This window comes from Ranitomeya imitator, chromosome 2, assembly GCF_032444005.1.
Source record: "Ranitomeya imitator isolate aRanImi1 chromosome 2, aRanImi1.pri, whole genome shotgun sequence".
Taxonomy (NCBI): Eukaryota; Metazoa; Chordata; class Amphibia; order Anura; family Dendrobatidae; genus Ranitomeya; species Ranitomeya imitator.
The window spans coordinates 555,553,151-555,581,032 of NC_091283.1; the positions used below are offsets into that span (position 1 = coordinate 555,553,151).

Consider the following 27,882-nt stretch of genomic DNA (forward strand, 5'->3'; position numbering starts at 1 on the left):
CACCTTCCAGGTAATCTGGGGTAGAGGGATAGACTAGGGCACCCCCTAGTTTGAGGGATCAGGTAGGTGACCAAAGTCCCTTGCCAGTTTGTGACATTATCAATGGCCATATCTTTTTGGATCTATTAGGGACCCTATGGCTGCCGACCCGGCGGCTCCCGGGCATCCCCTGGTGGAGCCCAAGATTGCTCTGCTGGATAGGTTCTCTGTGGGGTCGGGATAAGTTTGGGGTTTTCAGGGAGGCCTGCAAGCTTTATTTTAGGTTGCATCCTCAATCCACAGAAACCAAAGAGCAACAGGTGAGGATTTTAATCTCTCTTCTCTTCTTCCCTCAAGACTGGGTATTTTCTTTCTGATTCCCAGTCACTTCAAATGGTCAAAGAAATTTTTCAGGCTCTGGGTCTTATCTATAATGACCTCCACCGTGTTTCTCTGGCTGAGTCAAAACTAGTCAGCTTCAGCAGAAAGATCGGCCAGTGGAGGAGTACTGATCTGAGTTTCGTAGGTGGTCTATGGATACTAAATGGAATGACCTCGCGCTCTGTTGTCAGGGCATGTCACTCGGGTCATACAGGATATATGTCTTCAAGTAGACGCCATGCTCACTGAATCCATCAAGTGTTACATTCCGGATCACTTTAATCATATCATCGGTGCTAAGTAGTTTTCCAAACTTGACCTTACGGGCCTATAATCTCTGTTGCAAGGAAGAGGATGAGTGGAAGATTTAATACACCATGGGACATGCAAAAACTTTGGTTATGCCAATTGGATTGACCAGTGCTCCCGCCATGTTTCAGCACTTTGTAAATGACATTTTCCGTCATCTGGCAGATAGATTTCTGGTAACCTATTTGGACGATATATTGATTTATTCGCCGGATCTTGAGTCACATCAGGTACATGTGAGGCAGGTCCTACAAATACTCAGGGAAAATAAACATTAAGTAAAAAAAATGTATGTTTACTGTTCAAGAGATTCCCTTTCTGGGATAGCTATTATCTTACACCAGCTTTTATATGGATCCTGCGAAAGTCTGAGCGGTACTGGATTGGGACCATCTTGAAAATTTAAAAGCTTTAGAATGTTTTTTGAGTTTTGACAACTATTACTGCAAGTTTGTGGCACCCCAGGGTCCTGGTCGTCACAGTAACATTGCTTTCCTCACGGGGAGAGTGATGTTAGGCAAGAAAGGATAACTTTCACCAGGTAAACACAAGCATGCAACATGTTCACATTCCAGGCCACAAGGGGGAGCTTTTGATTCTATTCCTAGGTGACTCCCCTATATATTGTGGTTTTGGAGGGAAAGTCAGTGAGATTCAGTCAGATAGTGCCAGACAGCAGACTGGAGCAGTCAGAGGCAGGAAGAACGCATGGGGAGCCGTGCAGCCACGAGAAAGTGCTGCAGCTTCTGGACAGAGACAACACCCAAAGCCGAACATATTGACATATTGAGTGAGCATGTAGGAGAGAGGAGCGTGTAGGAGAGAGGAGCACAGGCTAGGACACCAGGGGGAGGACAGCAGCGAGCAGACTGTCTCCCTCGCAAAGCGCAGACAACCTGTAGCCGGCACACCGAGGTTGTAAGGGACTCTGTCATGATCCCAATGGCAGGGGATCACAAAAGGACAAGCACAAAAAACAAAACAAGCTCTAGGGTGATGGAAACTGAGCTGACCGCGATCCTGAACCTAAACACACAACTAGCTGTAGCCGGGGAACGTGCCTACGATGATTCCTAGACGTCTCGCGCCAGCCGAAGGACTAACTTCCCCTATTAGAAGAAACACAGACCTCTCTTGCCTCCAGAGAAACACCCCACAGAAATAGCAGCCCCCCACATGTAATGACGGTGAAATGAGAGGAAAGCACATACGTAGTTATGAAAACAGATTCAGCAAAATGAGGCCCGCTAAAGCTAGATAGCAGAGGATACAAAAGTGAACTGCGCGGTCAGCGAAAAACCCTACAAAAAAACCATCCTGAAATTACTTGAACTCATGTGCCAACTCATGGAACATGAGGAGTAATATCAGCCCACTAGAGCAACCAGCAAAAAGGAATCACATATCTGCAAGCTGGACTAAGACAAAAATTAAGCAAAACGTGGAACAGGAAAATCAAAAACTTAGCTTGTCCTGAAGATTACAGAAGCGGGAAGCAGAGGTAACAAGACACACTGATTACATTGATAGCCGGCGAGGAAATGACAAGAAAGCCAGGTTAAATAGGAAACTCCCATATCCTGATAGAACAGGTGGACACCAGAGACCGCAGAAAACACAAGTCACCCAGTACCATCTGTAACCACCAGAGGGAGCCTAAAAACAGAATCCACAACAGGACTCTACGACTTACATCAGAGACCGGCAGGACAGCTGAATTGCAAATTACCTGTCCGCCACACACACCTGAAGACAAAGTAAAGGCCCCTTCACATTAAGTGACGCTGCAGCGATACCGACAACGATCCGGATCGCTGCAGCGTCGCTGTTTGGTCGCTGGAGAGCTGTCACACAGACAGCTCTCCAGCGACCAACGATCCCGAAGTCCCCGGGTAACCAGGGTAAACATCGGGTTACTAAGCGCAGGGCCACGCTTAGTAACCCGATGTTTACCCTGGTTACCAGCGTAGAAGTAAAAAAAACAAACACTACATACTTACCTACCGCTGTCTGTCCCCGGCGCTCAGCTTCTCTGCACTCCTCCTGCACTAGCTGTGAGCACAGCTGCCGGAAAGCAGAGCGGTGACGTCACCGCTCTGCTTTCCGGCTGACCGACGCTCACAGCCAGTACAGGAGGAGTGCAGAGCAGAGCGCCGGGGACAGACAGCGGTAGGTAAGTATGTACTGTTTGTTTTTTTTTACTTTTACGCTGGTAACTAGGGTAAACATCGGGTTACTAAGCGCGGCCCTGCGCTTAGTTACCCAATGTTTACCCTGGTTACCAGTGAAGACATCGCTGGATCGGTGTCACACACGCCGATCCAGCGATGTCCACAGGAGATCCAGCGACGAAATAAAGTTCTGGACTTTGTTCAGCGACCAACGATCTCCCAGCAGGGGCCTGATCGTTGGTCGTCGTCACACATAATGATTTCCTTAACGATATCGTTGCTACGTCACAAAAAGCAATGATATCGTTTACGATATCGTTATGTGTGAAGGTACCTTAACACATAGAGCCTGGGGCGTGATAGAGTCCCTGTAAAAAGGCTCCAGTTACCTGTCATACAGGTATTGTCCTATCCTATATGGGGTACAGAGATAAGAACTGTGAGGACCTTATCCAAAGCCATAGGCAGTAAGGGACTACATAATCACCGCGCTAGAGGGAAGGCTCTTAATCTCCACCTGGAAAAGGGGACTTGCCTCCAAGCCGGCTGGACTCTGCCTATCCTGTGATCTGGTACCCTGGACTGTGGCTGCCTGAAGTCTTCAGTAAACAAGGTAAAGAGACTGCAAACCTGTGTCCTCGTTCCTTACTGCACTATTCACCATCATCTTCCATCTACACACCAGGAGCCTTGGGGATATACTTCACCTGTGGGAAGTTGTACCATCTAGCTGACATAATATCACCCTAGAGGACCCCTTAAAGCAGCGTCAGTCCCTACTGACCGAATACCACAGGTGGCGTCACAAACACGAACTTTATTCAATTTCCTTTTTACATGGGCGCCCAAGGTCATGGACCAGGTCACCACCGTGACATCCCCTGTGAACACTGGACTCGGTACCGGGTACCCCACGGCCCTGGCGGGTAACTCAAGTTAATCACAGACATTTTAGCAGTAGTCAAACCCCTTACGGCTATGACCAGGAAAGGAGTAGAGGTTTCCAAATGATTTAAACCGGCCTGTGAAGCGTTTGATATCTTGAAAAGATGTTTTGCTTCTGCTCCGATTTTTATACAGCCAAACATCACTCAACCATTCATTGTGGAGGTAGAGACATCAGAGGTGGGTGTTGGGGCTGTATTGTCATAAGGTTTGTCTCCAAGTAAATGGCATCTGTGTGTATATTTCTTCCAAAAATTGTAATTCACTGAAAATAATTATGGCATTGGTAATAGGGAAATCTTGGCAATAAATCTGGCCTTCGAGGAAAAGCGTTATTTTTTGGAGACGGTAGTTCATCTGGTCATGGCTATCACTGATCAAAAAAATCTTTTGTAACTGGAAGCAGCTAAATGTCAGACACCTAGACAGGAAAGATGGTAATTGTTTTTTTTACCAAATACAACTTTTTTGTGACCTATTGTCCAGAGGATAAAAACATTATGGTGGATGCATTGTCTAATTGTTTTCCGGGAAGGTAGTATTCGTGAACCAGTTCCCATTTTACAGAAAGGAGTAGTTAATACTGCAATATGTTCTGATCTGAAAAAGGAGGTCATCAAAGCTCAGGGAGACACCACTGGTGCCATTGTTTCAGGTAAACTGTTTGTCCCTGTGAACCTCCATCTTAGAATTTTGAGCAAAGATCACAATTCGGTCCTGGCTGGATATCCTGGTAGTAAAGCCACCACAGATCTCACTCATTGTTTTGGGTGGTCTAGGGTGCACCAAGATGTTTGGGATTATGTAGCTGCCTGCAGTACTTCTGAGCGTTCTAAGATTCAACATACTCATCCATCCGAGGCTCTTGGCTATTCCCTGTAGACCAGGGACACATATGTCTTTAGATTTCATCGCTGATCTACCCGTGTCTACTACGAACATTAAAATGGAACCTAGGGACTACTTGACAATGGTTTAATTAAATAACAATACCTAATGCATTATTATAGGAATCACTCCAGTTTTATGTGACACTGGAAAAGAATTATAACAGCAGATGATGAGACACACAATATTTTAATACCAATCAAAAATTCTTAAAAGTAGAATTAGAAGTAGGTATAACATTACTTCAAAGGTCTTCTGGGAATAATTTGTCTAGACTATAGTATTCCCAGGGTTAAACATTAGAAAAAGAGGTTAGCTCACCGGCCCCTGCTGTAGCATCCACTCTATGCTACTGCACTCCGCACTGATTAATTGAAGACTGCGGCAGTGACATCACTTCTATAAGGCAAACATGACCACTGCAGCCAATTCAGGCGATGTAAAAACACTTGGAAACTATTTAATTGATTTTCACATACTTAAAAATGTGTGTCAGTAAGTGTATTATGTTGGGGGTATTAAATAAGAATAGAAGTACAATAAAATCCACTTTTCTAGCTTTTAAGACTTCTAACTCACCTGGTTATAGTATGGACAGTTAGTTGATTTCTGGGTTACTGTGTGTTTTTTCTCATCTCCAACCTTCACATGAACGACTGGATCAATATTGACGCCAACAAGTTTCTGAGCTTGTATGATTGTGACTGCAATCTAGAAAGCGATGTCTCATGGTCAACAATATAATATAATGTTCATCCTTAGATGTGATATTGAAATTTCAAGAAAATCTGTATTTAAGGATCTATGAAAAAAACTGTTATATTTGTCTGCTAAAAACCCCGTTTCGTTAAATTCTTATTCCCTAAACTGCCAGGTAAACAGCAGCACTCTGCATCCCCCTAAATTCCCATATAGTGATGTTTATGTTATATAAGTCATACTATGTTCCCTTATGAATGCGTACAAAATACACATCATATTAGAACAGTTTTTCTTTAATGACATCAACAACAAAATAAGAGATGAACATAACTAGTGATTCCGATGGCAGCATACAGAAATATTCAGTATTATAATTCCCATACCTGAAAGTTTCTTGGTTTGGGATTTGCTGATAAATCTCTCACCGGCACAGCACAGCGACTGTAAAAAGTCATCAGAATGAGACATGATTGTCATTGTGATTGTGATTGAGTACTAAAATAATCAATTCTTGCCAAAATCAATCATTCCAACAGCAGGGAGGTAAATATAAAGTCAGAATCTGATTTTCTAGAGAATACAATGAGATTCATAGTCAAAAGCTGTTATTTCATTTTGTGCTTTGTATTGGATGTAAAATATGTTCTAGAGACCTTTAAAAATGTCACTTTCTGCTTAAAGTAATACCTCAAAACAGGTGTAAAATTGATTCCAGAAATTTCTATATCCATCTCATCATAGGAATCATCATCTTCATCTTCCGAACCTTTGACAAGTTTCTTTCCTATGCGTACGGCATCAATATCCTTCTTGCGAGCCACTTCTTCTGTGTCTTCTCTATGAACAACAGGGATGGTACTTAATTCTATATCTGCATTATCCCAGGTAGACATTAATTTACTTTAACATTTTTATTATATTTAGTGTCACCAAAATATTTATGAATCGGAGACAAACCACTTGCCTTTTTAGGTCATAAACAGGGTTGGATCTAATCAGTTCTTAGAGAGGAGCTCTTAATATTTTTAACATGTTAAATTGGCCACATCAAGGAATAGCAGCTGTAGAGCTGAATGAAACTTTATTTTTCATTTCTCATCCCCATTGCACAGATACAATCTTATAAAGTATAGATTCTAATTTCCCCTGTAAACACGAGGGTTTAGCAGAGATTCCTCTCTGGGACGTGTACTTTTTCCTCTGGTTACCATTGGGTAGTATCACACAGGGGGAAAAAACACACCTCTCTGTGTGTGATTCTCCTTCCTCACATGTAATCATGGCAGGTGCCATCAAGGAGATCCGTGACGAGAGCAGGGCTATGTGTTATTACACTTCTCATATAGTGGAAGCCGGGACTGATATTCTCTAGGGAAATGTTATTTTTGCCCCTCTTACTTAGGATTCATTAACCTCATGCAATGGAAAAAGTAATCGCACACAGAGAAAAATCTCTGCTAACGCCCCTTTGGTTGAATGGAAGTTAGAATCTCAGCTTTATAAGCTAATATCTGCACAATGGAAATAAAAAAATAAAAAATTTGATGATGTGGCGAGTTTAGCTTCCTAAAACTAGTGAAAAGTGTCTCACGGCCAGGCCGTAAGTTGAGATAGTCAAGGAGTCCAAGGTCAGAAGCTTACAGGGTACATCTTAAACAGAAGTAAGAGACAAAGGCGTAGTCAGGTAATGTTCCAAGGTCAAAGTACCAGGAGGATAGCGGATCAGAGCAGAAGGGGTTAAACATACGGATGGTCAGAACGAGGTCCAAGGTACATAAGGCACAGATGAGCAAACCACACAGTAGCTGAATGTATGACTGATAGAGGTCTGGGAGAAACAGCTCAGTTAAGTAGCCTGGCAATCACCTGAGATAATGAACACTTGGAGACAGCCACTGCCTCCCAGTCTCAGACTGCACGGTTGAGTTCTCAATCAAAACACTAGAAGCTCAGCATGCCGCAGCACCAGACTGGATGACAAAGTACTGAGAGCTTCAGCACACCCTATGTACCACATTGTACAGCCGAGCTGTCAGTAACTGCATCCCAGACACACTGAGAGGTGGAAACGTGACAAAAGGTTAATGTAATTAGTAGGTTGCTACCTCATTAGATATCTTCGGTGTTAACTTTACTGATCACTAGGAGATAACACATAGCTAAGCTATATTCGTTATTTTATCATTCTTTGCAGACTTTTTATGCAGGGATACCAACCAATATCCACCCATAAGTCTGTCCACAAACAAAATTTGGGGTATTCATAAGGATAAAGTGAATGGCGGTCTGCTGTCTACACAGGGATACATTTCCTCCTGAGATACAGTAGTTATCACCACACACAGTGCTATTTTCCCAGTCTTCTCAGTGCCTCTTTCCCATGCAGTCCATTTGTATAAAGAACTAGCTGAAGAGCCCGGCGTTGCCTGGGCATAGTAAATATCTGTGGTTAGTTATAGCACGTCACTTCTCTTATTTTCCCATCACGTCTCTCATTTTCCCCCTCACATCTCTCATTTTCTCCCTCACACCTCTCATTTTCTCCCTCACTCCTCTCATTCCCCCCAACACTTGTCATTTCGACCTCACATCTGTCATTTTCCAATCACTACACTATTTTCCCTCACTCCTCTCATTTTGCACTCACACCTTTTCATTTTCACCTCACACCTCTCATTTTCACCTCAGTATATACATGTTTGTCATCTCCCTTATATATAGTATACACCTGTATGTCATCTCCTGTATATAGTATATACCTGTATGTCATCTCCCCTGTATATAGTATATACCTGCTGTGTGTCATCTCCCCTGTATATAGTATATACCTGTATGTCATCTCCTCCTATATATAGTATACACCTGTATGTCATCTCCTCCTATATATAGTATATACCTGTATGTCATCTCCTCCTATATATAGTATATACCTGTATGTCATCTCCTTCTATATATAGTATATACCTGTATGTCATCTCCTCCTGTATATAGTATATACCTGTGTGTCATCTCCCCTGTATATAGTATATATCTGTGTGTCATCTCCTCCTGTATATAGTACATACCTATATGTCATCTTCTATATATAGCATATACTTGTATGTCATCTCCTCCTGTATATAGTATATACCTGTAGGTAATCTGCTCCTGTATATAGTATATACCTGTGTGTCATCTCCTCCTGTATTTAGTATAAACCTGTATGTCATCTCCTCCTGTATATAGTATGTACCTGTATGTCATCTCCTCCTCTATATAGTATATACCTGTGTGCTATCTCTCCTGTATATAGTATATATCTGTGTGTCATCTCCCCTGTATATAGTATATACCTGTGTGATCTCCTGTATTAGACCTCGTTAACACGTTATTTGCTCAGTATTTTTACCTCAGTATTTGTAAGATAAATTGGCAGCCTGATAAATCCCCAGCCAACAGGAAGCCCTCCCCCTGGCAGTATATATTAGCTCACACATACACATAATAGACAGGTCATGTGACTGACAGCTGCTGTATTTCCTATATGGTACATTTGTTGCTCTTGTAGTTTGTCTGCTTATTAATCAGATTTTTATTTTTGAAGGCTAATACCAGACTTGTGTGTGTTTTAGGGCGAGTTTCGTTTGTCAAGTTGTGTGTGTTGAGTTGTGTGTGGCGACATGCATGTAGCGACTTTTGTGAGATGAGTTTTGTGTGGCAACATGCGTGTAGCAACTTTTTGTGTGTCGAGTTGCATGTAACAGGTTAGTGTAGCAAGTTGTGTGCAGCTAGTTTTGCGCATGGCAAGTTTTGCGCGTGGTGAGTTTTATGTCTGGTGCCTTTTGAGTATGTGCAAGTTTTGTGTGAGGCAACTTTTGCATGTGTTGCAAATTTTGTGCATGTGGCAATTTTTCCGCGTGTGCAAGTTTTGCGTGTGGCGAGTTTTCCATGAGGTGAGTTTTGCACTTGTGGCGAGTTTTGCGTGAGCCTAGTTTTTGCATGTGGCGAGTTTTGCGCGTGGCGAGTTTTGAGCGGCGACTTTTGTGTTTCGACTTTTATGTGGCGAGGTTGGTGTATGTGTGGTGAAATGTGTGCTGAGGGTGGTATATGTGTTCAAGCACGTGGTAATGTGTGGCGCATTTTGTGTGTGTGTTCATATCCCCATGTGTGGTGAGTATCTCATGTCGGGGCCCCACCTTAGCAACTGATCGGTATATACTCTTTTGCGCCATCGCTCTCATTCTTTAAGTCCCCCTTGTTCACATCTGGCAGCTGTCAATTTGCCTCCAACACTTTTCCTTTCACTTTTCCCCATTATGTAGATAGGGGAAAATTAGTTTGGTGAATTGGAAAGCGCGGAGTTAAAATTTCACCTCACAACATAGCCTATGACGCTCTCAGGGTCCAGACGTGTGACTGTGCAAAATTTTGTGGCTGTAGCTGCGACGCCTCCAACACTTTTCATTTAACTTTTTACCCATTATGTAGATAGGGGCAAAATTGTTTGGTGAATTGGAAAGCGCGGGGTTAAAATTTCACCTCACAACGTAGCCTATTATGCTCTCAGGGTCCAGACGTGTGACTGTGCAAAATTTTGTGGCTGTAGCTGCGACGGTGCAGATGCCAATCCCGGACATACACACACACACACATACACACACACACACACATACACACATTCAGCTTTATATAGTAGATGTCTAAAGGCTCATTCAGATGACCTACCAACAGCTAAATCTAATGGTCACTACTCCATGCTAATTCTCTTGGATCTCTCCGCAGCATTCAACACTGTGGATCATCAGCTCCTCCTCACTATGCTCCACTCCATCGGCCTCAAGGACATCGTTCTCTCCTGGTTCTCCCCCTATCTCTCTGACCGCTCCTTCACTGTATCTTTTGCTGGTTCCTCCTCCTCTCACCTTCCCCTTACTGTTGGGGTTCCTCAAGGATCAGTCCTAGGCCCCCTCCTCTTCTCTTTGTATACTGCCCCTATTGGACAAACAATCAGTAGATTTGGTTTCCAGTACCATCTCTATGCTGACGACCCCAATTATACACTTCTTCTCCTGTTATCACGCCGTCCTTCTTAGTAAACACCGGTGATTGTCTTACCACTGTCTCTAACATCATGTCCTCCCTCTATCTGAAACTGAACCTGTCAAAAACTGAACTCCTCGTGTTTTCTCCCTCTATTAACCGACCTTTGCCTGACATTGCCATCTCCGTGTGCGGTTCCACCATTACTCCAAAGCAACATGCCCGCTGCCTTGGGGGTCATACTTGATTCCGAGCTTTCAATCACCCCCACATCCGATCAATGGCTCTTTCTTCTTATCTGCATCTCAAAAACATTTCTAGAATTCGCCCTTTTCTTACTTTCGACACTGCAAAAACTCTTACTGTTTCACTTATTCATTCTCATCTGGACTATTGTAACTCTCTACTAATCGGCCTCCCTCTTACCAAACTCTCCCTGCTCCAATCTGTCCTGAATGCTGCAGCCAGGATCATATTCCTCACCAACCGTTACACCAATGCCTCTACCTTGTGCCAGTCATTACACTGGCTACCCATCCACTCCAGAATCCTGTACAAAACTACTACCCTCATCCACATAGCACTCCATGGCTCAGCACCACCCTACATCTCCTCCCTGGTATCAGTCTACCACCCTACCTGTGCCCTTCGCTCTGCTAATGACCTCACGTTAGCATCCTCAATAATCAGAACCTCCCACTCCCGTCTCCAAGACTTTACACGTGCTGCGCCGATTCTTTGGAATGCACTACCTAGGTTAATACGATTAATCCCCAATCCCCACAGTTTTAAGCGTGCCCTAAAAACCTCATTTGTTCAGATTGGCCTACCGCCTCAACACATTAACCTAACTATCCCTGTGTGGCCCATTAAAAAAAACAAAAAAAACATAATCGGGTTCCTTGCATCATGTTCTCATACACTTTATGCAGTTATTAGCCCTCTGTGTCTATACTGCTACATGCTTAGGCAGTTAACTGGTTCATGCAGCTTTACCTGAACACCCGAGCCTTACACTATGGCTGGTCCGAACAACTAAAGCAATTGTTACCATCCACCTCTCGTGTCTCCCCTTTTCCTCATAGTTTGTAAGCTTGCGAGCAGGGCCCTCATTCCTTACTATGCTTTCCTTACTTAAACAAGGGCAGCATAGTCTAGTGTCAGATCACCTTAAAGTGAGAAGTTAGAACAATAGCCAAAGTTAATTTATTTACAGTGATCTTGACATTTTTCTGTTTTATTTCAGAGGACATTTTTCCCACCTTTCAATTAGCAGCATAATAAATCATCACTGCATTACTGATTGATCATGCTGACAAAATTACACTTTCTAATCAGCTTTGGAGAATTGTTGCAGTAACTGTTGTAACTTTACTAAAAAATGCCTCCAATATTAAAATTAATATTACATTAAATAGTTGCACCTAAGCAACAAAATAATGAATAACTAAAAACGTATTCAATGTTTTTATTATTTTCATTGCTGCTAACAACACATCAGAAATATCCAATTAGATGCAATCTTTCACCAGCACTATAATGTTAAAGCTTTAACACAAAAATGTATTTTGGTCAGTCTGCTTCCAATGTGAAAAATCTTTACTTTTCATGTCTAGTTGTCAATATTACTACTATTCCCTGAACAACTGTTACTGTACATTGGATTGAATTGGCATTTTTTTTCTCCTTTTAACCATTGAGGTGGCCATGACAGTATTAGAATGTTGTCAATATTAGTAGTGATTGTGAACCCATGAGCTTGATCCCCACCAAACCAATTATGAATGATTGAGAAGTACATTTTAGAGTTCAATTTTAAAGGGGCTAGTCTCAAATTTGGAAGTTATAGGGGATAATTTACCAATTGGAGTTAATTCAACTGCTTGGACCCCCACTAATCCTGAGAATGTTGCGAAGGTCAATCATGCGCATTGCTGCTCCATTAATTCTAAATCAGACCGCGGTATGATAGTTGAGCGCTGCGCACTGCTGGTCTTCGGCAATCCCATAGGAATGAATGGAGCAGCAGTGCACATCCTCAACCACTGCTACATTCACACAGGGCTCTTCAAAGTCCCAGTTCTTGGGATCAATGGGGATCTTAGTCAGAGGCAGATATATTGTTAGTACAAGAAGTAAGGGATCCCAATTTTCCCTCCAAGAATAATGATGAGCTATTGGACTGCAACAGGCCAACAAATTGTTCTTGCACAGTGGCCCTTTTCTGTCTGTGTCTGCAAAGTGGGTTGGACTATCAGCGACTGGGAACTTATCCCCTATCCCATGCATAGGGGATACATTTTAAACTTGAGAATACTCCATTAAAGGGGATTTCAACTACAGAGATATTTATGCCCTTTAGAGTACCTACTAAAGGCCAGCTCCAGCTGCACCTTGATGTAATCAGTCTACAGAATGGTGTGCCACCGCTACATCATACTGCTTAATGGCTATTCCCAGATACTCAAGCTCAGTACCCCTGGTGATCATCTGTTATTACTGTAGTGCATAGCGGTATTATATAGCAGGGTCATACTCGAAGCATTCTTTGTTAATGAGCTCATCATTATACTTACTCCTCTGCATCTTGAAATCCAACATTTCGAAAAACCAATGTTGAGCTGTCAAAAAATAATAAATATTATCACGTGGCACTAATCAACATCACATAGCACGTATTAAATAACACCATTAAAACTCTAGTGGATGCCATAACATTTTAGGACCCAGCTGTCGATATCCTCTTGTTTTATAAACTGATATTACGTGTATTTGTATGTATGCTGTATAATAATCACCAGTGAGATATTGTAACTGTAGTAGATTTATTGAGTATACAGGTCCTTCTCAAAAAATTAGCATATAGTGTTACATTTTATTATTTACCATAATGTAATGATTACAATTAAACTTTCATATATTATAGATTCATTATCCACCAACTGAAATTTGTCAGGTCTTTTATTGTTTTAATACTGATGATTTTGGCATACAACTCCTGATAACCCAAAAAACCTGTCTCAATAAATTAGCATATTTCACCCATCCAATCAAATAAAAGTGTTTTTTAATAACAAACAAAAAAACCAACAAATAATAATGTTCAGTTATGCACTCAATACTTGGTCGGGAATCCTTTGGCAGAAATGACTGCTTCAATGCGGCGTGGCATGGAGGCAATCAGCCTGTGACACTGTTGAGATGTTATGGAGGCCCAGGATGCTTCAATAGCGGCCTTAAGCTCATCCAGAGTGTTGGGTCTTGCGTCTCTCAACTTTCTCTTCACAATATCCCACAGATTCTCTATGGGGTTCAGGTCAGGAGAGTTGGCAGGCCAATTGAGCACAGTAATACCATGGTCAGTAAACCATTTACCCGTGGTTTTGGCACTGTGAGCAGGTGCCAGGTCGTGCTGAAAAATGAAATCTTCATCTCCATAAAGCATTTCAGCCGATGGAAGCATGAAGTGCTCCAAAATCTCCTGATAGCTAGCTGCATTGACCCTGCCCTTGATGAAACACAGTGGACCAACACCAGCAGCTGACATGGCACCCCACACCATCACTGACTGTGGGTACTTGACACTGGACTTCAGGCATTTTGGCATTTCCTTCTCCCCAGTCTTCCTCCACACTCTGGCACCTTGATTTCCGAATGACATGCAAAATTTGCTTTCATCAGAAAAAAGTACTTGGGACCACTTAGCAACAGTCCAGTGCTGCTTCTCTGTAGCCCAGGTCAGGCGCCTCTGCCGCTGTTTATGGTTCAAAAGTGGCTTTACCTGGGGAATGCGGCACCTGTAGCCCATTTCCTGCACACGCCTGTGCACGGTGGCTCTGGATGTTTCCACCCCAGACTCAGTCCACTGCTTCCTCAGGTTCCCCAAGGTCTGGAATCGGTCCTTCTCCACAATCTTCCTCAGGGTCCGGTCTCCTCTTCTCGTTGTACAGCGTTTTCTGCCACATTGTTTCCTTCCAACAGACTTACCATTGAGGTGCCTTGATACAGCACTCTGGGAACAGCCTATTTGTTGAGAAATTTCTTTCTGGGTCTTACCCTCTTGCTTGAGGGTGTCAATGATGGCCTTCTTGACATCTGTCAGGTCGCTAGTCTTACCCATGATGGGGGTTTTGAGTAATGAACCAGGCAGGGAGTTTATAAAAGCCTCAGGTATCTTTTGCATGTGTTTAGAGTTAATTAGTTGATTCAGAAGATTAGGGTAATAGGTCGTTTAGAGAACCTTTTCTTGATATGCTAATTTATTGAGACAGGTTTTTTGGGTTATCAGGAGTTGTATGCCAAAATCATCAGTATTAAAACAATAAAAGACCTGACAAATTTCAGTTGGTGGATAATGAATCTATAATATATGAAAGTTTAATTGTAATCATTACATTATGGTAAATAATGAAATTTAACACTATATGCTAATTTTTTGAGAAGGACCTGTATAATTACAATGAACCATAATGTGTCTAATACTTTTGATAAATCATACCCGATATTGTGCAAGGTAATCCTACGCCTTGTAATAAATTGCAAAGTGATGAGCAGAGAACGCATTTGATTTAAAAAGTTCCTTATTTTCTGGATGATTATGGTTTGTATCATGTTATAACATTTATGGTAGAATTGTGTGACAAGACTCCTGCCTTGTCAAAAAAATCACCATTCTTTAGAGGCCATCTAATCACTTTGGAAAATTTATGTTAGGATAAGTAATAACTTCTTAAACAGTAGGGGTCTAACCGTTAGGATCGCCACCAATCAGCAGAAAAGGGAATTTATTATCCCAGACTGGCCACTTTTATCACAGTTAGAAAATGGAGCTGCAGGTTGCATCCATTCACTCACTATGGCACTGCCAGAAAAAGCCAAGCTCAGGGAATGAATGGAACAGCAGCTGATCATGCACATTGCCACTTCATTCTAAGGGTAGGTTCACACAACCGATTTCTCCACATCCGAGAAAAATTGTTGATTATTCTGATCAAACTTGGATCAGTTTGATCAAAATGGCATCAGTTTTTCTCGGATGTGAAGAGACAGTTTTTCCACCTTTTCCATTTTGTCAGTCTTTGAAAATCGGACCTCACTCGTATGTCATTCGAGTGCGCTCTAATTTCTTCACAGACCCATAGACTTGCATTGCCAATGTGATCCGAATTAATCCTCAGATCAATCCATCAGATCAGCCGAATTGACCCTCAGATCAAAATTGGAGATGTCTCAGTTTTTTTTTTCTGCAGACCTATCAATCAGAGGAAGATAAATCGGACATGTGCACAGCCCAATAGAATATCATAGGTACAAGTGCTTTACTATATTGAAGGGATCCAGAGATTAATCTTACCTGTCTTCCACTGTGGCAAATAAAAAGTCATCTGGAACCCAAGCACCAACTGCACCTTCAGCAGGCTGATAACGGATATCCAGCTCAACATTTATCTGTAGTCGTAGGGAGAAAGGTATAGAGTCATCGCTTATGCAGAAAGATTATAACTCACAGCCTTTTAAGATCTATGGAAGATGGTAGAATCACATGGAGCAAATACAAACCAGAAAAATGTCATGTGCATTTGAATCAGAATCCAGGATTCTACATTTGAAGTGTGTACTGTTGTGGGTACGCATGAAAATGGAGACAATATGATTGTCATTATTCACCAGAATTTTAGGGCAGAATCCACCCAAAGATCTGCTTCAATAACTGACTTGTCAATAAATGGATCCATTTTGAAACTAAGAAAAAAGTGAGTGTATCAAAGACAATGTATTGTTTCTATTGAAAAAAGTAAAATATGTTTTTAAGTTGATTTTCGTTGCAGATTTTTACACCGAAAGCAAGTGTCAAAATGTGTGAGCATATCCTTAAGGGCAGAGACAGACTGCAGTATTTCTCGTGCGAGAATCACATCGTAAACCTCGTACTGGCTGTCGGCGTGTAATGGGCGTACCAGGACTGACTTTTACCCCACCACTCTTTCTAAGTTAATGATTGATGTGCAATTTATATAACTGTATAAGGTGTTCTGGTGAAGTAATATGATTGGTCCACTAGAGGGGGCATCATGGGACTTTAGCACAAGATAAGTAATAGCTAATCTAGGAGGGACCAATTGTAGTAAGCCAGCAAGTTCCCAGGATTTTAGTCAGTAGGGCCAGGGAGCACAGACAGTGCCGTAGGGCCTTAGAACCCGGCCACACAGTGGACCCTGTAATGTTTTAAGCTAGGAGCCCAGTTGTCCAGGGCTTGGGAACTGAAGGACACAGCAGCAGTGGAATGCAGGGCAGCATCAAGATGTGGCAGCTGACTACTTGGACAGATGCCCTTATGTCTGGGTCAAAACGGACAGGGGAACACCTGAAGGTAGTTAAGTTGGACAGAAGGAACGCTGCATTACTGGACAAGTCGGTACGATCTGGGAGCATTCTAGAAGAATTGGGGAAAAGCACAGAAAAAGACAAGGATGTGTACTGTGATGTTCCCTGTGATGTTGCTGTAACTGAACTGGACGTACTGCGAATGGATTCAAGTAAAGTTGTTTGTTACAAGTTGAAACTGGACTCTATCTCTCTTTGCATGAAACCAACAGGAGTGAACCCACAGAAGAACAGAGGGACCCAAAGGCGTTAAAGAAGGTACACTGCAAAGGGGACATTGTATGTGTGTGGCGGGAGACCAGGGCGTCATTGAGCAATATATGTCAGCCACAACTACGGCCCTGGCTCCCTTCACAGGCTCTCCTGACCTGAGCTTGACAGCTGCATAGAAATACATTATACTGCCTTGCTCAGGTCAGGAGATGTGCCAGGCCAGTGTGTGCAGTGCGATGTGATCATCGGGCGAGTTATACGGCCGTCTGGCTCAGCTCTAAGGGATATTCTCAAGTTTGGAAGATATCCCCTATCAATTTGCTATGGTACAACTTCACGATTGCTTCAGGTCTGATTATTGGGAGCATTGGTCAATCATCCACACTGCTACTTCATTAATTGTTAATAGGAATGCCAGAGATTACAATGTGCATGATCTACCACCGCTCTATTCACATGAAATTCATCTGAGCCCCAGCTCTCGGGATCGGTGGGGGTCAAAGTGACCAGACCTCCAAAGATCAGGAAGGTGTAGTTTATACTGCAGCTAGGGGATAACTTCCAAACTTGAGACTGTCTCTATGAGGATTATACAGTGTGGGCCATTTATATGGATAAAACATAACAATGGTTATGCTAAAACCAAGCAAACCATTGATTTTGTTGTGAAATTACCAATACGTTTGATGTGTCACATGACCCTCTTCCCATTGGGAAAAATAAAGTTGGATCCAAAATGGCTGACTTCAAAATGGCCACCATGGTCTCCACCCATCTTGAAAAGTTTTCTCCCTCCCATATACTAATGTGCCACAAACAGGAAGTTGATATCACCAACCATTCCCATTTTATTTAGGTGTATCCATATACATGGCCCACCCTATATATAAACGTTTTCAGATTCTCTAGAAATATCTGTTTTATCATATATTTTAAGGAAGCTCGCAGACAGGACACACAGGTAGTTAGGAATCTTGTGCATTGTTCATAGGTCATCACATCTTTGAATAGCAATACTGCTGTGTTTTCGGTTGTCAGATTTATGCTTCTTGGCTCTTAATAAACTAAGGAACAAAAACCTTAAACCACAATAATAACAGTCCAAGAACAGCATCATAAAAATGCAGCTGGGCAGGAAGCAGGTGAGAAGTGATGGGGCGGCTATGTGCAAGTGAAAAGCATTTCTCAGCTGACTCATTGGACTATGTTATTAGTCATCAGAGAAAGAGACGGACAACATGCATTTGGCTGTGGAACATGCAACAGATTGGATGCTGATTAACTCTTATTGCTATCATTTGAGTAACAGCAATGTCAAGAGGCCCCCCTCATCTGTAAGGGAAATTTGGCCACAACACGGGTGGCATTACTAGGTAATGCTCTATGCCGCTGTGATATTGCAGGGTAACGTATGTGATTTGGGGTCTCACTGCAACCTTCAGGGTACTGCAAGCAAGACAAGAAAGATGCAAAAAGTTTATACCTGTGGAATTTTCATCTTCATTCAGCTGTATTATACTGCAATGTATCCGCAGTATAGAGCCATTTTTGGCTGCACCACCCATGTTGGTTCCAAATTCAATGTGCAGTCTAAGTGTTAATGTCTGAATTGTGTCTGGTTTCCAGACAGTGAACATAACAATACAATAAAAGGAGTCCATACTGCCTTAAAAGTTGTCATTTGGCCAAAAACAATCCCTCCTGGATAATTTCCCATATGCATGCATGCTTGGTTAGACCAGAGAGTTTGGGCCCGTTTGCATAGGTCGATAATCATGAATGAGCATCCTAAGCAGGTTAGTACAAACCCGACAAATGAGCAAAATTAATTTTATCTTGTATGATGGCATATGCTCAACAATTTTAATAATGATTGCTCTGAATACATGGAAGGGCAGTCGGATTTGTTGAAACAGGCCATTAAATGACCACTGACCAGTTTGCAAGTAGCCCATTGGAGGTCATTTAATGCCTGTGGTCAACTTACCTAAATCAGGGGTGTCAAACTGCATTCCTCGAGGGCTGCAAACCATGCGTGTTTTCAAGATTTCCTTAGCTTTGCACAAGATGCTGTAATCATTATGTGTGTAGGTGATTAAATTATCACCTGTGCAGTACTAGGAAATCCTGAAAACATGACCTGTTTGCAGCCCTCGAGGAATGCAGTTTAACACCTCTGACCTAAATGCAATTGAAGATACTGCCAGAGACCTTTCAAGCCAGCTTATCTCTATTAGGAACAAATGGTCAGCAAAACTGCTATAAATATGTCCTAAACACTGATGATACACATAAACAGCTAATGCAGTCTTGTATGTGAACGTCTAATAGACTTTCATCCTACATACACAAGGTGCCATTAATGGATCCCATGTATGATACTCGTTGTGCGCCAGGTGGTTGAGTCAGCAACTGTCCTGACCAGTATACAGTTGTGTATATAGTGAATACGGCACTCCTAGGGTGTGTAGGTGCTTAGAGAGGTTCCCACAAGTATACAGTTGTATTTCTCCACACTTGATGTCAGACCAGATGAGCGTTGAGACCTTCACAACCTCTTGAGATCCATCTTGCAAGCCATGCACCTGTCAGCTGGACATTATCAGAATAGATTTTTGACCTATGAATGTGAACTAGAATGTTTCCATTGAGTGACTGCACACAGACATCTGGAAAACTATTTTTATTAGACAGCTTTAGGACTTTATCTTGTTATGACCCACCACACCTCAAACTCATGAATGCAACCAATGACCACCCAAGGCCTAGGCCATTTTTTGCATACTAGAAGATGTTTTACTGTTAAACACAAAGTAAGTATTCAGAATAATATATTTGTTATTATTTTTTTATTATTCCTACCCCAGTGATGCTGTAGTTCTTGTCCACTAAAGCTTCTGTAAGGATGAGCCGACCGCTTTTTGGAAGATGTTGTAAACTGATGATCAATTTCCCTAATAATCTAGAGCAGAAAAGCAAAAATAAGTTGCAAAGTATGGAGCCCACCATTAAACCAGCCAATCTAAGTCACTCTGCATAACGATATCAGCATTAGGGCTCATACTCATAGGCAAGAAAAGCGGACGAGTGCAATCCGACAAAAAATCGGTTTTTCAAAGTTATAGGAGCTCTATATCACGACACAAGATGACTTGAAGGGGCTGTCTACTTGAAAAAATAATGTATAAATATGTTTGAAATGTAAATATATCCAAGTTATTAGTACACTTGAATTATCAAGTGGTGCCCTTATTTCCAGATGTAAGTGTTGATCTGTATTAATGAAATTAGCAGTCTGACCCAATTCAATAGCTAGACATTTTCAGACCCCTTTTCTGTCTATGTATCGGCTGTAAAAGAAAAGAGGACTGACCTAGCTACATCTTCTAATTAGACAATATTTAATAATAGAATCAATACATAACCCTAAAAAAGTATCTTAGGATAATACCTGCTTGGATTTTTAAATATTTTTGTATATCTTTTGGAAATAAAATATTTATTATTTTAAAAAAAAATCTTTTCTTGAATGGACCCTCTTTATCCTAAGATACTTTTTTAGGGTTATGTATTGATTCTAGTTTGTTGAGGATATATTCAATTGTTTAATATATTGGACTGTGTAGTTTAATATTTAATAATAATCCAGTAAGTACTTTTGGAAATTCTATATAGTTAAAGGGAACCTGTCACCTGAATTTGGCGGGACCAGTTTTGGGTCATATGGGCGGAGTATTCAGGTGTTTGATTCACCCTTTCCTTACCCGCCGGCTGCATGCTGGCCGAAATATTGGATTGAAGTTCATTCTCTGTCCTCCGTAGTACACGCCTGTACTAGTAATCTTGCTTTGCGCAGGCGTGTACTACGGAGGACAGAGAATGAACTTCAATCCAATATTTCGGCCAGCATGCAGCCGGCGGGTAAGGAAAGGGTGAATCAAACACCCGAAAACTCCGCCCATATGACCCAAAACTGGTCCCGCCAAATTCAGGTGACAGGTTCCCTTTAATTTAAAGAGAACCTGTTGCCTCAAAAAAAAAACTCTATTTACCTGTAGATACAGCTCTGGCAAAAATTAAGAGACCACTGCAAAATGTTCAGTTTGTCTGATTTTTCTCTATATAGGTATATTTTTGAGTAAAATGTAAATTGTTAATTTATTCTATAAACTTCTGACAACATGTCTCTGAAGTTCCAAGCAATACATTTTTGTATTTTTTTTTTTCAGAAAAGGAGAAATGGTCAAAACGAAGAAAAAAGCCCAGTGCTTTCAGACCTCCAATAATGCAAAGAAAACAAGTTCATAATCATTTAGAAACAACAATACTAATGTTTTAACTCAGGAAGAGTTCAGAAATCAATATTTTGTGGAATAACCATGATTTTTAATCACAGCTTTCATGCGTCTTGGCATGCTTTCCACCAGTCTTTCACACTGCTTCTGGCGCAAAAATGTAAGCAGTTCTTCTTTGTTTGATGGCTTGTGACTATCCATCGTCCTCTTGATTACATTCCAGAGGTTTTCAATGGGGTTCAGGTCTGGAGATTGGGCTGCCCATGACCGGGTTTTGATGTGGTGGTCTCTTAATTTTTGCCAGAGCTGTATATAGTTAATCTGCAGGTACTGTAAATAGCATTACAATGCTGCCCGGCCACTTTACCAAAAGTTCGGCTACAGGGACAAATCTCATTCATTTATGTACTTATGCTTACTTATATAGCGCCGTTAATTCCACAGCACTTTACAGACATCATCATCACTGTCCCCATTGGGGCTCACAATCTAAATTCTCCTTTAGTATGTCTTTGGAGAACTTATGAAAATTAACTTATTTCCCCCTGGGAGCCGCCAACTTTCTGTCATCATGGTGTGCATGGAGCTGCTACAGTCACTGCTCACACCGCCACTCACTATACTATTAGCAGCAGCTGATACCATGCCAGGGCAATTTGATTGATGGCTCACTGTGCACAGATGTGCCACCGAGCCGAGTGCCAATCAAAAGACCAGGGAATGCTGCGAGCGGCGACTGTAGCTGTATATGTACGCTCCCATGACTGAAAGCTGATGGCTCTTAGGAGATAACTACTTCATGTCCTCTGGGTTGCTGCACTTTCGGTAAGGCAGCCAGGAAGCATTGTAGCGGTATTTACCTGCAGACTAACTCTATATCTACAAGTAAATGGTGTACAGTAGTCCAAGGTGACAAGTTTCCTTTAAAACACAATTTCCCTTGTGCCTATTGCTATCTGACTTCTAGTTCTTCATAACTAATGAAATCTATGTCAGTAAGAATTAAGTATTGATGGGACAACGTGACAGCTAGATCTGACTACTCAGGGTTTGTTTGTAGTCTGTTGCCACAGAAACATAAATCTACTCCTTTTATTTTCAGTTCCATTGAAATAACTAAAAAATGATAGATGTTATAATATTAAATATTTTATATTTCATTAATATCTGTGGTCCCATACAACAGATTGTAAATGTACCTGTTGGTGAAAACTTTGCTACAATTGTAAACTTTCACAGTAAGAACTTCCTCTGAAACAATTTTCCCATAGTGAGGCCATCGAAAATTCTGTAAAAAAAAAAAATGAAACCATATTGCGTTAGAGTGCTTCTTACTACATAACTTCCTTGATTTAATAAGATTTTATCTGCATTGTAATGGTTGACATTGATTTATAGATTTATTCCATGTTCAATTTCCAGTAGCGTGAGCATATTACTGAAATCATCTATGACATTGGCAACCCTTCATATCACTACTGATTATAATAAAGCAAAATAATGTTCCATGTACAGTGCCTTGCGAAAGTATTCGGCCCCCTGGAACTTTCAAAATTTTTCCCACATATCATGCTTCAAACATAAAGATACCAAATGTAAGTTTTTGGTGAAGAATCAACAACAAGTGGAACACAGTTGTGAAGGTGAACGATATTTATTGCTTATTTTAAATTTTTGTGGAAATTCAAAAACTGAAAAGTGGGGCGTGCAATATTATTTGGCCCCTTTACTTTCAGTGCAGTAAACTCACTCCAGAAGTTCATTGTGGATCTCTGAATGATCCAATGTTGTCCTAAATGCCCAATGATGATAAATATAATCCACCTGTGTGTAATCAAGTCTCCGTATAAATGCACCTGCTCTGTGATAGTCACAGGGTTCTGTTTGAAGCACAGAGAGCATCATGAAGACCAAGGAACACAACAGGCAGGTCCGTGATACTGTTGTGGAGAAGTTTAAAGCCAGATTTGGATACAAAATTATTTCCAAAACTTTAAACATCCCAAGGAGCCCTGTGCAAGCGATCATATTGAAATGGAAGGAGTATCATACCACTGCAAATCTACCAAGACCCAGCCATCCCTCTAAACTTTCATCTCAAACAAGGAGAAGACTGATCAGAGATGCAGCCAAGAGGCCCATGATCACTCTGGATGAACTGCAGAGATCTACAGCTGAGGTGGGACAGTCTGTCCATAGGACAACAATCAGTCATACACTGCACAAATCTGGCCCTTATGGAAGAGTGGCAAGAAGAAAGCCATTTCTCAAAGATATCCATAAGGCCATGTTCACACAGTGCGTTTTTTACTGCGGAACCGCAGCGGTTTTGCCGCTGCGGTTCCGCAGCTGTTTTCCATGCAGGGTACATAACAATGTAACCCTATGGAAAACAGTCACTGCTGTGCACATGATCCGGAATTTCGTTTAAAAAGCCGCGCAGAATAGCTGCGGAAAAAAAGAAGGAGCATGTCACTTCTTTTTCCTGAACCGCAGCGGTTCTGCACCCATAGACCTCCATTGTGAGGTCAAAACCGCAGTAAAACCCGCAGATCAAAAATATATCTGCGGGTTTTACTGCGATTTGATGTGCAGAACCGCTGCAGCAGGAAGTGCGGGGGAGCGGGCGGAAGTGCGTGGGCGGAGTGTGGCTGCCCCCCCGTGCTCCGATCCCGCCCCCCGTGCTCCGATGCCCCTCCCCCGTGCTCCGATGCCCCCCCCAGTGCTCCGATGCCCCCCCCGTGCCCTAATCTCCCCCCCTTATACTTACCCGGCGTCCCGGTGTCCGTCCGGCCGTCTTCTCCCTGGGCGCCGCCATCTTGCAAAATGGCGGGCGCATGCGCAGTGCGCCCGCCGAATCTGCCGGCCGGCAGATTCGCTCCAAAGTGCATTTTGATCACTGAGATATAACCTATCTCAGTGATCAAAATAAAAAAATAGTAAATGACACCCCCCCACTTTGTCACCCCCATTGGTAGGGACAATAAAAAAATTAAGATTTTTTTTTTTTTTTTCACTAAGGTTAGAATAGGGGTAGGGGTAGGGTTAGGGTTAGGGTTAGGGGTAGGGTTAGGGGTAGGGTTAGGGGTAGGGTTAGGGTTAGGGTTAGAAAACTGCATAAAAAAAAAGGATCAAAAAACGCATCAAAAAAGGACAAAAAAGGACCAAAAAAAGGACCTGCGTTTTCTGCCAAGAGCTGCAGTTTTTTAAAAAAACAGTCCTGAAAAAAAAAGGATGGAAATCCTGAACGTGTGAACATACCCTAAAAAGTGTTGTTTAAAGTTTGCAAAAAGCCACCTGGGAGACACACCAAACATGTGGAAGAAGGTGTTCTGGTCAGATGAAACCAAAATGAAACTTTTTGGCAACAATGCCAAACGATATGTTTGGCGTAAAGGCAACACAGCTCATCACCCTGAACACACCATCCCCACTGTCAAACATGGTGGTGGCAGCATCATGGTTTGGGCCTGCTTTTCTTCAGCAGGGACAGGGAAGATAGTTAAAATTGATGGGAAGATGGATGAAGCCAAATACAGGACCATTCTTGAAGAAAACCTGTTGGAGTCTGCATAAGACCTGAGACTGGGATGGCAATTTGTCTTCCAACAAGACAATGATCCCAAACATAAAGCAAAATCAATGGAATGGTTCACAAATAAACGTATCCAGGTGTTAGAATGGCCAAGTCAAAGTCCAGACCTCAATCCAATCGAGACTCTGTGGAAAGAGCTGAAAACTGCTGTTCACAAACAATCTCCATCAAACCTCACTGAGCTTGAGCTGTTTGCCAAGGAAGAATGGGCAAGAATTTCAGTCTCTCGATGTACAAAACTGATAGACACATACCCCAAGCAACAAAGTATTAAGTTATAGGGGCCGAATAATTTTGCACGCCCCACTTTTCAGTTTTTGAATTTCCACAAAAATGTTAAATAAGCAATAAATGTTCTTCAGCTTCACAATTGCATTCCACTTGTTGCTGATTCTTCACCAAAAATTTACATTTGGTATCTTTATGTTTGAAGCATGATATGTGGGAAAAGGTTGAAAAGTCCCAGGGAGCCGAATACTTTCGCAAGGCTCTGTAGGTTTTTGATTGCTTTAAAGGGAATCTGACAGCAGGTTTTTGCTATGTAATCTGATAGCAACATGAGCTACGAACATAGACCCTGATTCCAACAGTGTATCACTTAGTTTACTGGGCGCAGGAGTTATGATAAAATTACAGTTTTCTCTGCTGCAGATCTAGCAGAGCTCAGTTTTAGAGATGTGTATAACCTTACTTTCCCCATACAGCTCTCTGTGTACAATGTACAGTGACAGAGAGCTGCAAATCAGTGATGGGGGCGTAGTTGGACTAGGATGCACGAGGCCAGTTGTCCTGTAGTGATAATCTTCTACTTGTATTGAAACAGCAAAACACAGCCAACTAAGTGACACATCACTGTAATCAGAGTCTCTGCCCCTATATCATGCTTCTTTCAGATTGCATAGCAAAAATCTGCTTAGTCTTTCAGATTCCCTATAATGATTTCTCTCATGAGGATATCTCCTATAAGAATTGCTCTATTAGCTGTCAGGATCAATCTATTAGAAATATCTGATAACTACTGTGGAGCAATTTCTGTCATGCTTGTCGTTGCCTGGCCATGTACTGAATTCTTACCTGTTTATTTGATAGGCATGATGGATACTTTATGTACTTCCTGTACAATGCAAAATGTGTGTTGGGCCGCATTAGTAATCTGCCAAAAGACAGCTTTATTTGGAAAGGGGCACCAGGGTTCCAATCACAGTACAAGATCATTTTGGAAGGTGTAATGTATGTATTAATTTGAAGTTTTAACTCACAGAAGATTTCCTAGACTGCATACAATAGTAGAAAAGTGTAACATGGTCAATGCCAAATTCTATTTCAGGAGTGCACCACTCCCAAAGCCTCCTTACTTCTAAATTTCTGGGGGTCAGTGCTAATAATTGAATGACAGTGCTTACCAGCAGGATCACAGTGACATTTGCCCAAATTGTGCACTCCCAAACCTGCTATACGAGGCAGCTTTTCGTCTTCAGCAGAGGAAGAAGAGTGGGACTGAAGCTGTCGGGTATTAAAGGGAATCAGTTAGCAAGATCAACTCTCCTAAACCATCTAAATTGTCATGTAGGTCACAGGAAGCTGAATAAAATGATACTTTGATATCTGTGATCCAATGTCTTGTTCCAGAGACATCCATGTTTTTCTTATATGTAAATGAGCTGTTCCAGACCTTTGGCCCGGACACTGATCTCCCTGAGAATCTGCCTCCAGAGATTTTTTTACATGAAGGAGCTACCAGTGTGATGTATAATGGCCGCCGTCTGCTCTCTTGATCTCACTGCAGAGCTGTGTGTGATTATGCCTGACACATCTGCAGGTTCCTCTCAGCTTCAAGCTCACAGGCAGACATGGTTGTAATATTGTTGCAACACATCAGAGCTCAAGAGCTGCAAAATATGTGTTTGCAAGAAGTCACAGTTAAGTTTTATTGTTCTGTGTTAGTTACTTTTCTCACACTAGTATTGCCTCCTTCTTTAAAAATAAGCTCTGGAGGCAGATTCTCAGGGAGATCAGACTCCGGCCTATAGCCTGGAACAGCTCATTTACATGTAAGATATCGGATCGCAGATATCAAGGTATCATTTTTTTTAACTTCAGATGACCTACATGCCCATATAGACAGCTTAGAATGGTAGATCGTACTGACAGATTCCCTTTTAAGAACTCACAACACACTACGGCGATCACACAGTGCCTCAATGTTTTCTAGGAAAAAGCTTGTAAGCACTGCAGAAGTTTGGTAGTGGTGTCTGGTCTCCTTGGGTGTGAGCAATAATAAATCCAGGGAACTGGACACTATTTAATGAAAAGTTATTTCCAAAGTTGCCTGTTTTTACAAGCACTTTGCAAACGTACCCATCTCAGATGATAGAAATAATTATTTAAGTTGATTCCATGTAATCTGAGGACAGCATAATGTAGCAGCTGAGACAGATTTCAGCGATGTGCCATGTTTTAAGCTGTGTGCTGCATTTTTCCATACGATACATGTTTTATCACTAGAACATTATGACTGCAAGAACTGATGCTCTCATGAGCAGTCATCCAACCATGCCCCCTCCTCTAATAAGCAGCTCACTTTCAATAGACAATGTACATATTTAGCTGTGGTGTGGGCGGGGTCAGCTTTCTCAGCTCTGCTACATACTATATGTCATGTCGACTGACGAGTTACCTGGGACCAGGGGGCACCTTAGCTTGCCCTGTTCCCCAGGATACTTCAGATGGCGAAGATGCCAGGGCCTCCGCCCTTGCCTTATCTCCTAGAAAAGCCCTACGTCTGTCCCCTTCCCCCACCTGGGGAAAAGAGGCGCTACTGTGTACCGCAGTAAACCAACCCGACAGGCAGGGTGATGAAGACAAGGGTACACTGAAAACTCCACACACACAAAATATACACCCACATATAACAGAGGTATTCACCAGGGTGTGTAGGGAGGGGGAAGAAAGTAAAACAGAGAAGGATAGGGGATTTCCAAGCAACAGTCACTAATAAACT

General features: G+C 42.0%; 1 protein-coding gene across 1 annotated transcript in view; it reads right to left on the reverse strand.

Moving 5' to 3' along the window:
* Positions 1 to 27,882, reverse strand: part of LOC138664937 (fer-1-like protein 4) — a 355,430-nt gene that overhangs the window by 223,340 nt on the left and 104,208 nt on the right. The window contains exons 3-9 of the mRNA XM_069751990.1: positions 22,486 to 22,574; positions 19,854 to 19,953; positions 15,748 to 15,842; positions 12,971 to 13,015; positions 6,063 to 6,212; positions 5,759 to 5,816; positions 5,253 to 5,384 (exon numbers count right to left, since the gene is read on the reverse strand). Coding sequence (XP_069608091.1) covers positions 5,253 to 5,384; positions 5,759 to 5,816; positions 6,063 to 6,212; positions 12,971 to 13,015; positions 15,748 to 15,842; positions 19,854 to 19,953; positions 22,486 to 22,574 — 669 coding nt within the window. The remainder of the gene's footprint in view (positions 1 to 5,252; positions 5,385 to 5,758; positions 5,817 to 6,062; positions 6,213 to 12,970; positions 13,016 to 15,747; positions 15,843 to 19,853; positions 19,954 to 22,485; positions 22,575 to 27,882) is intronic.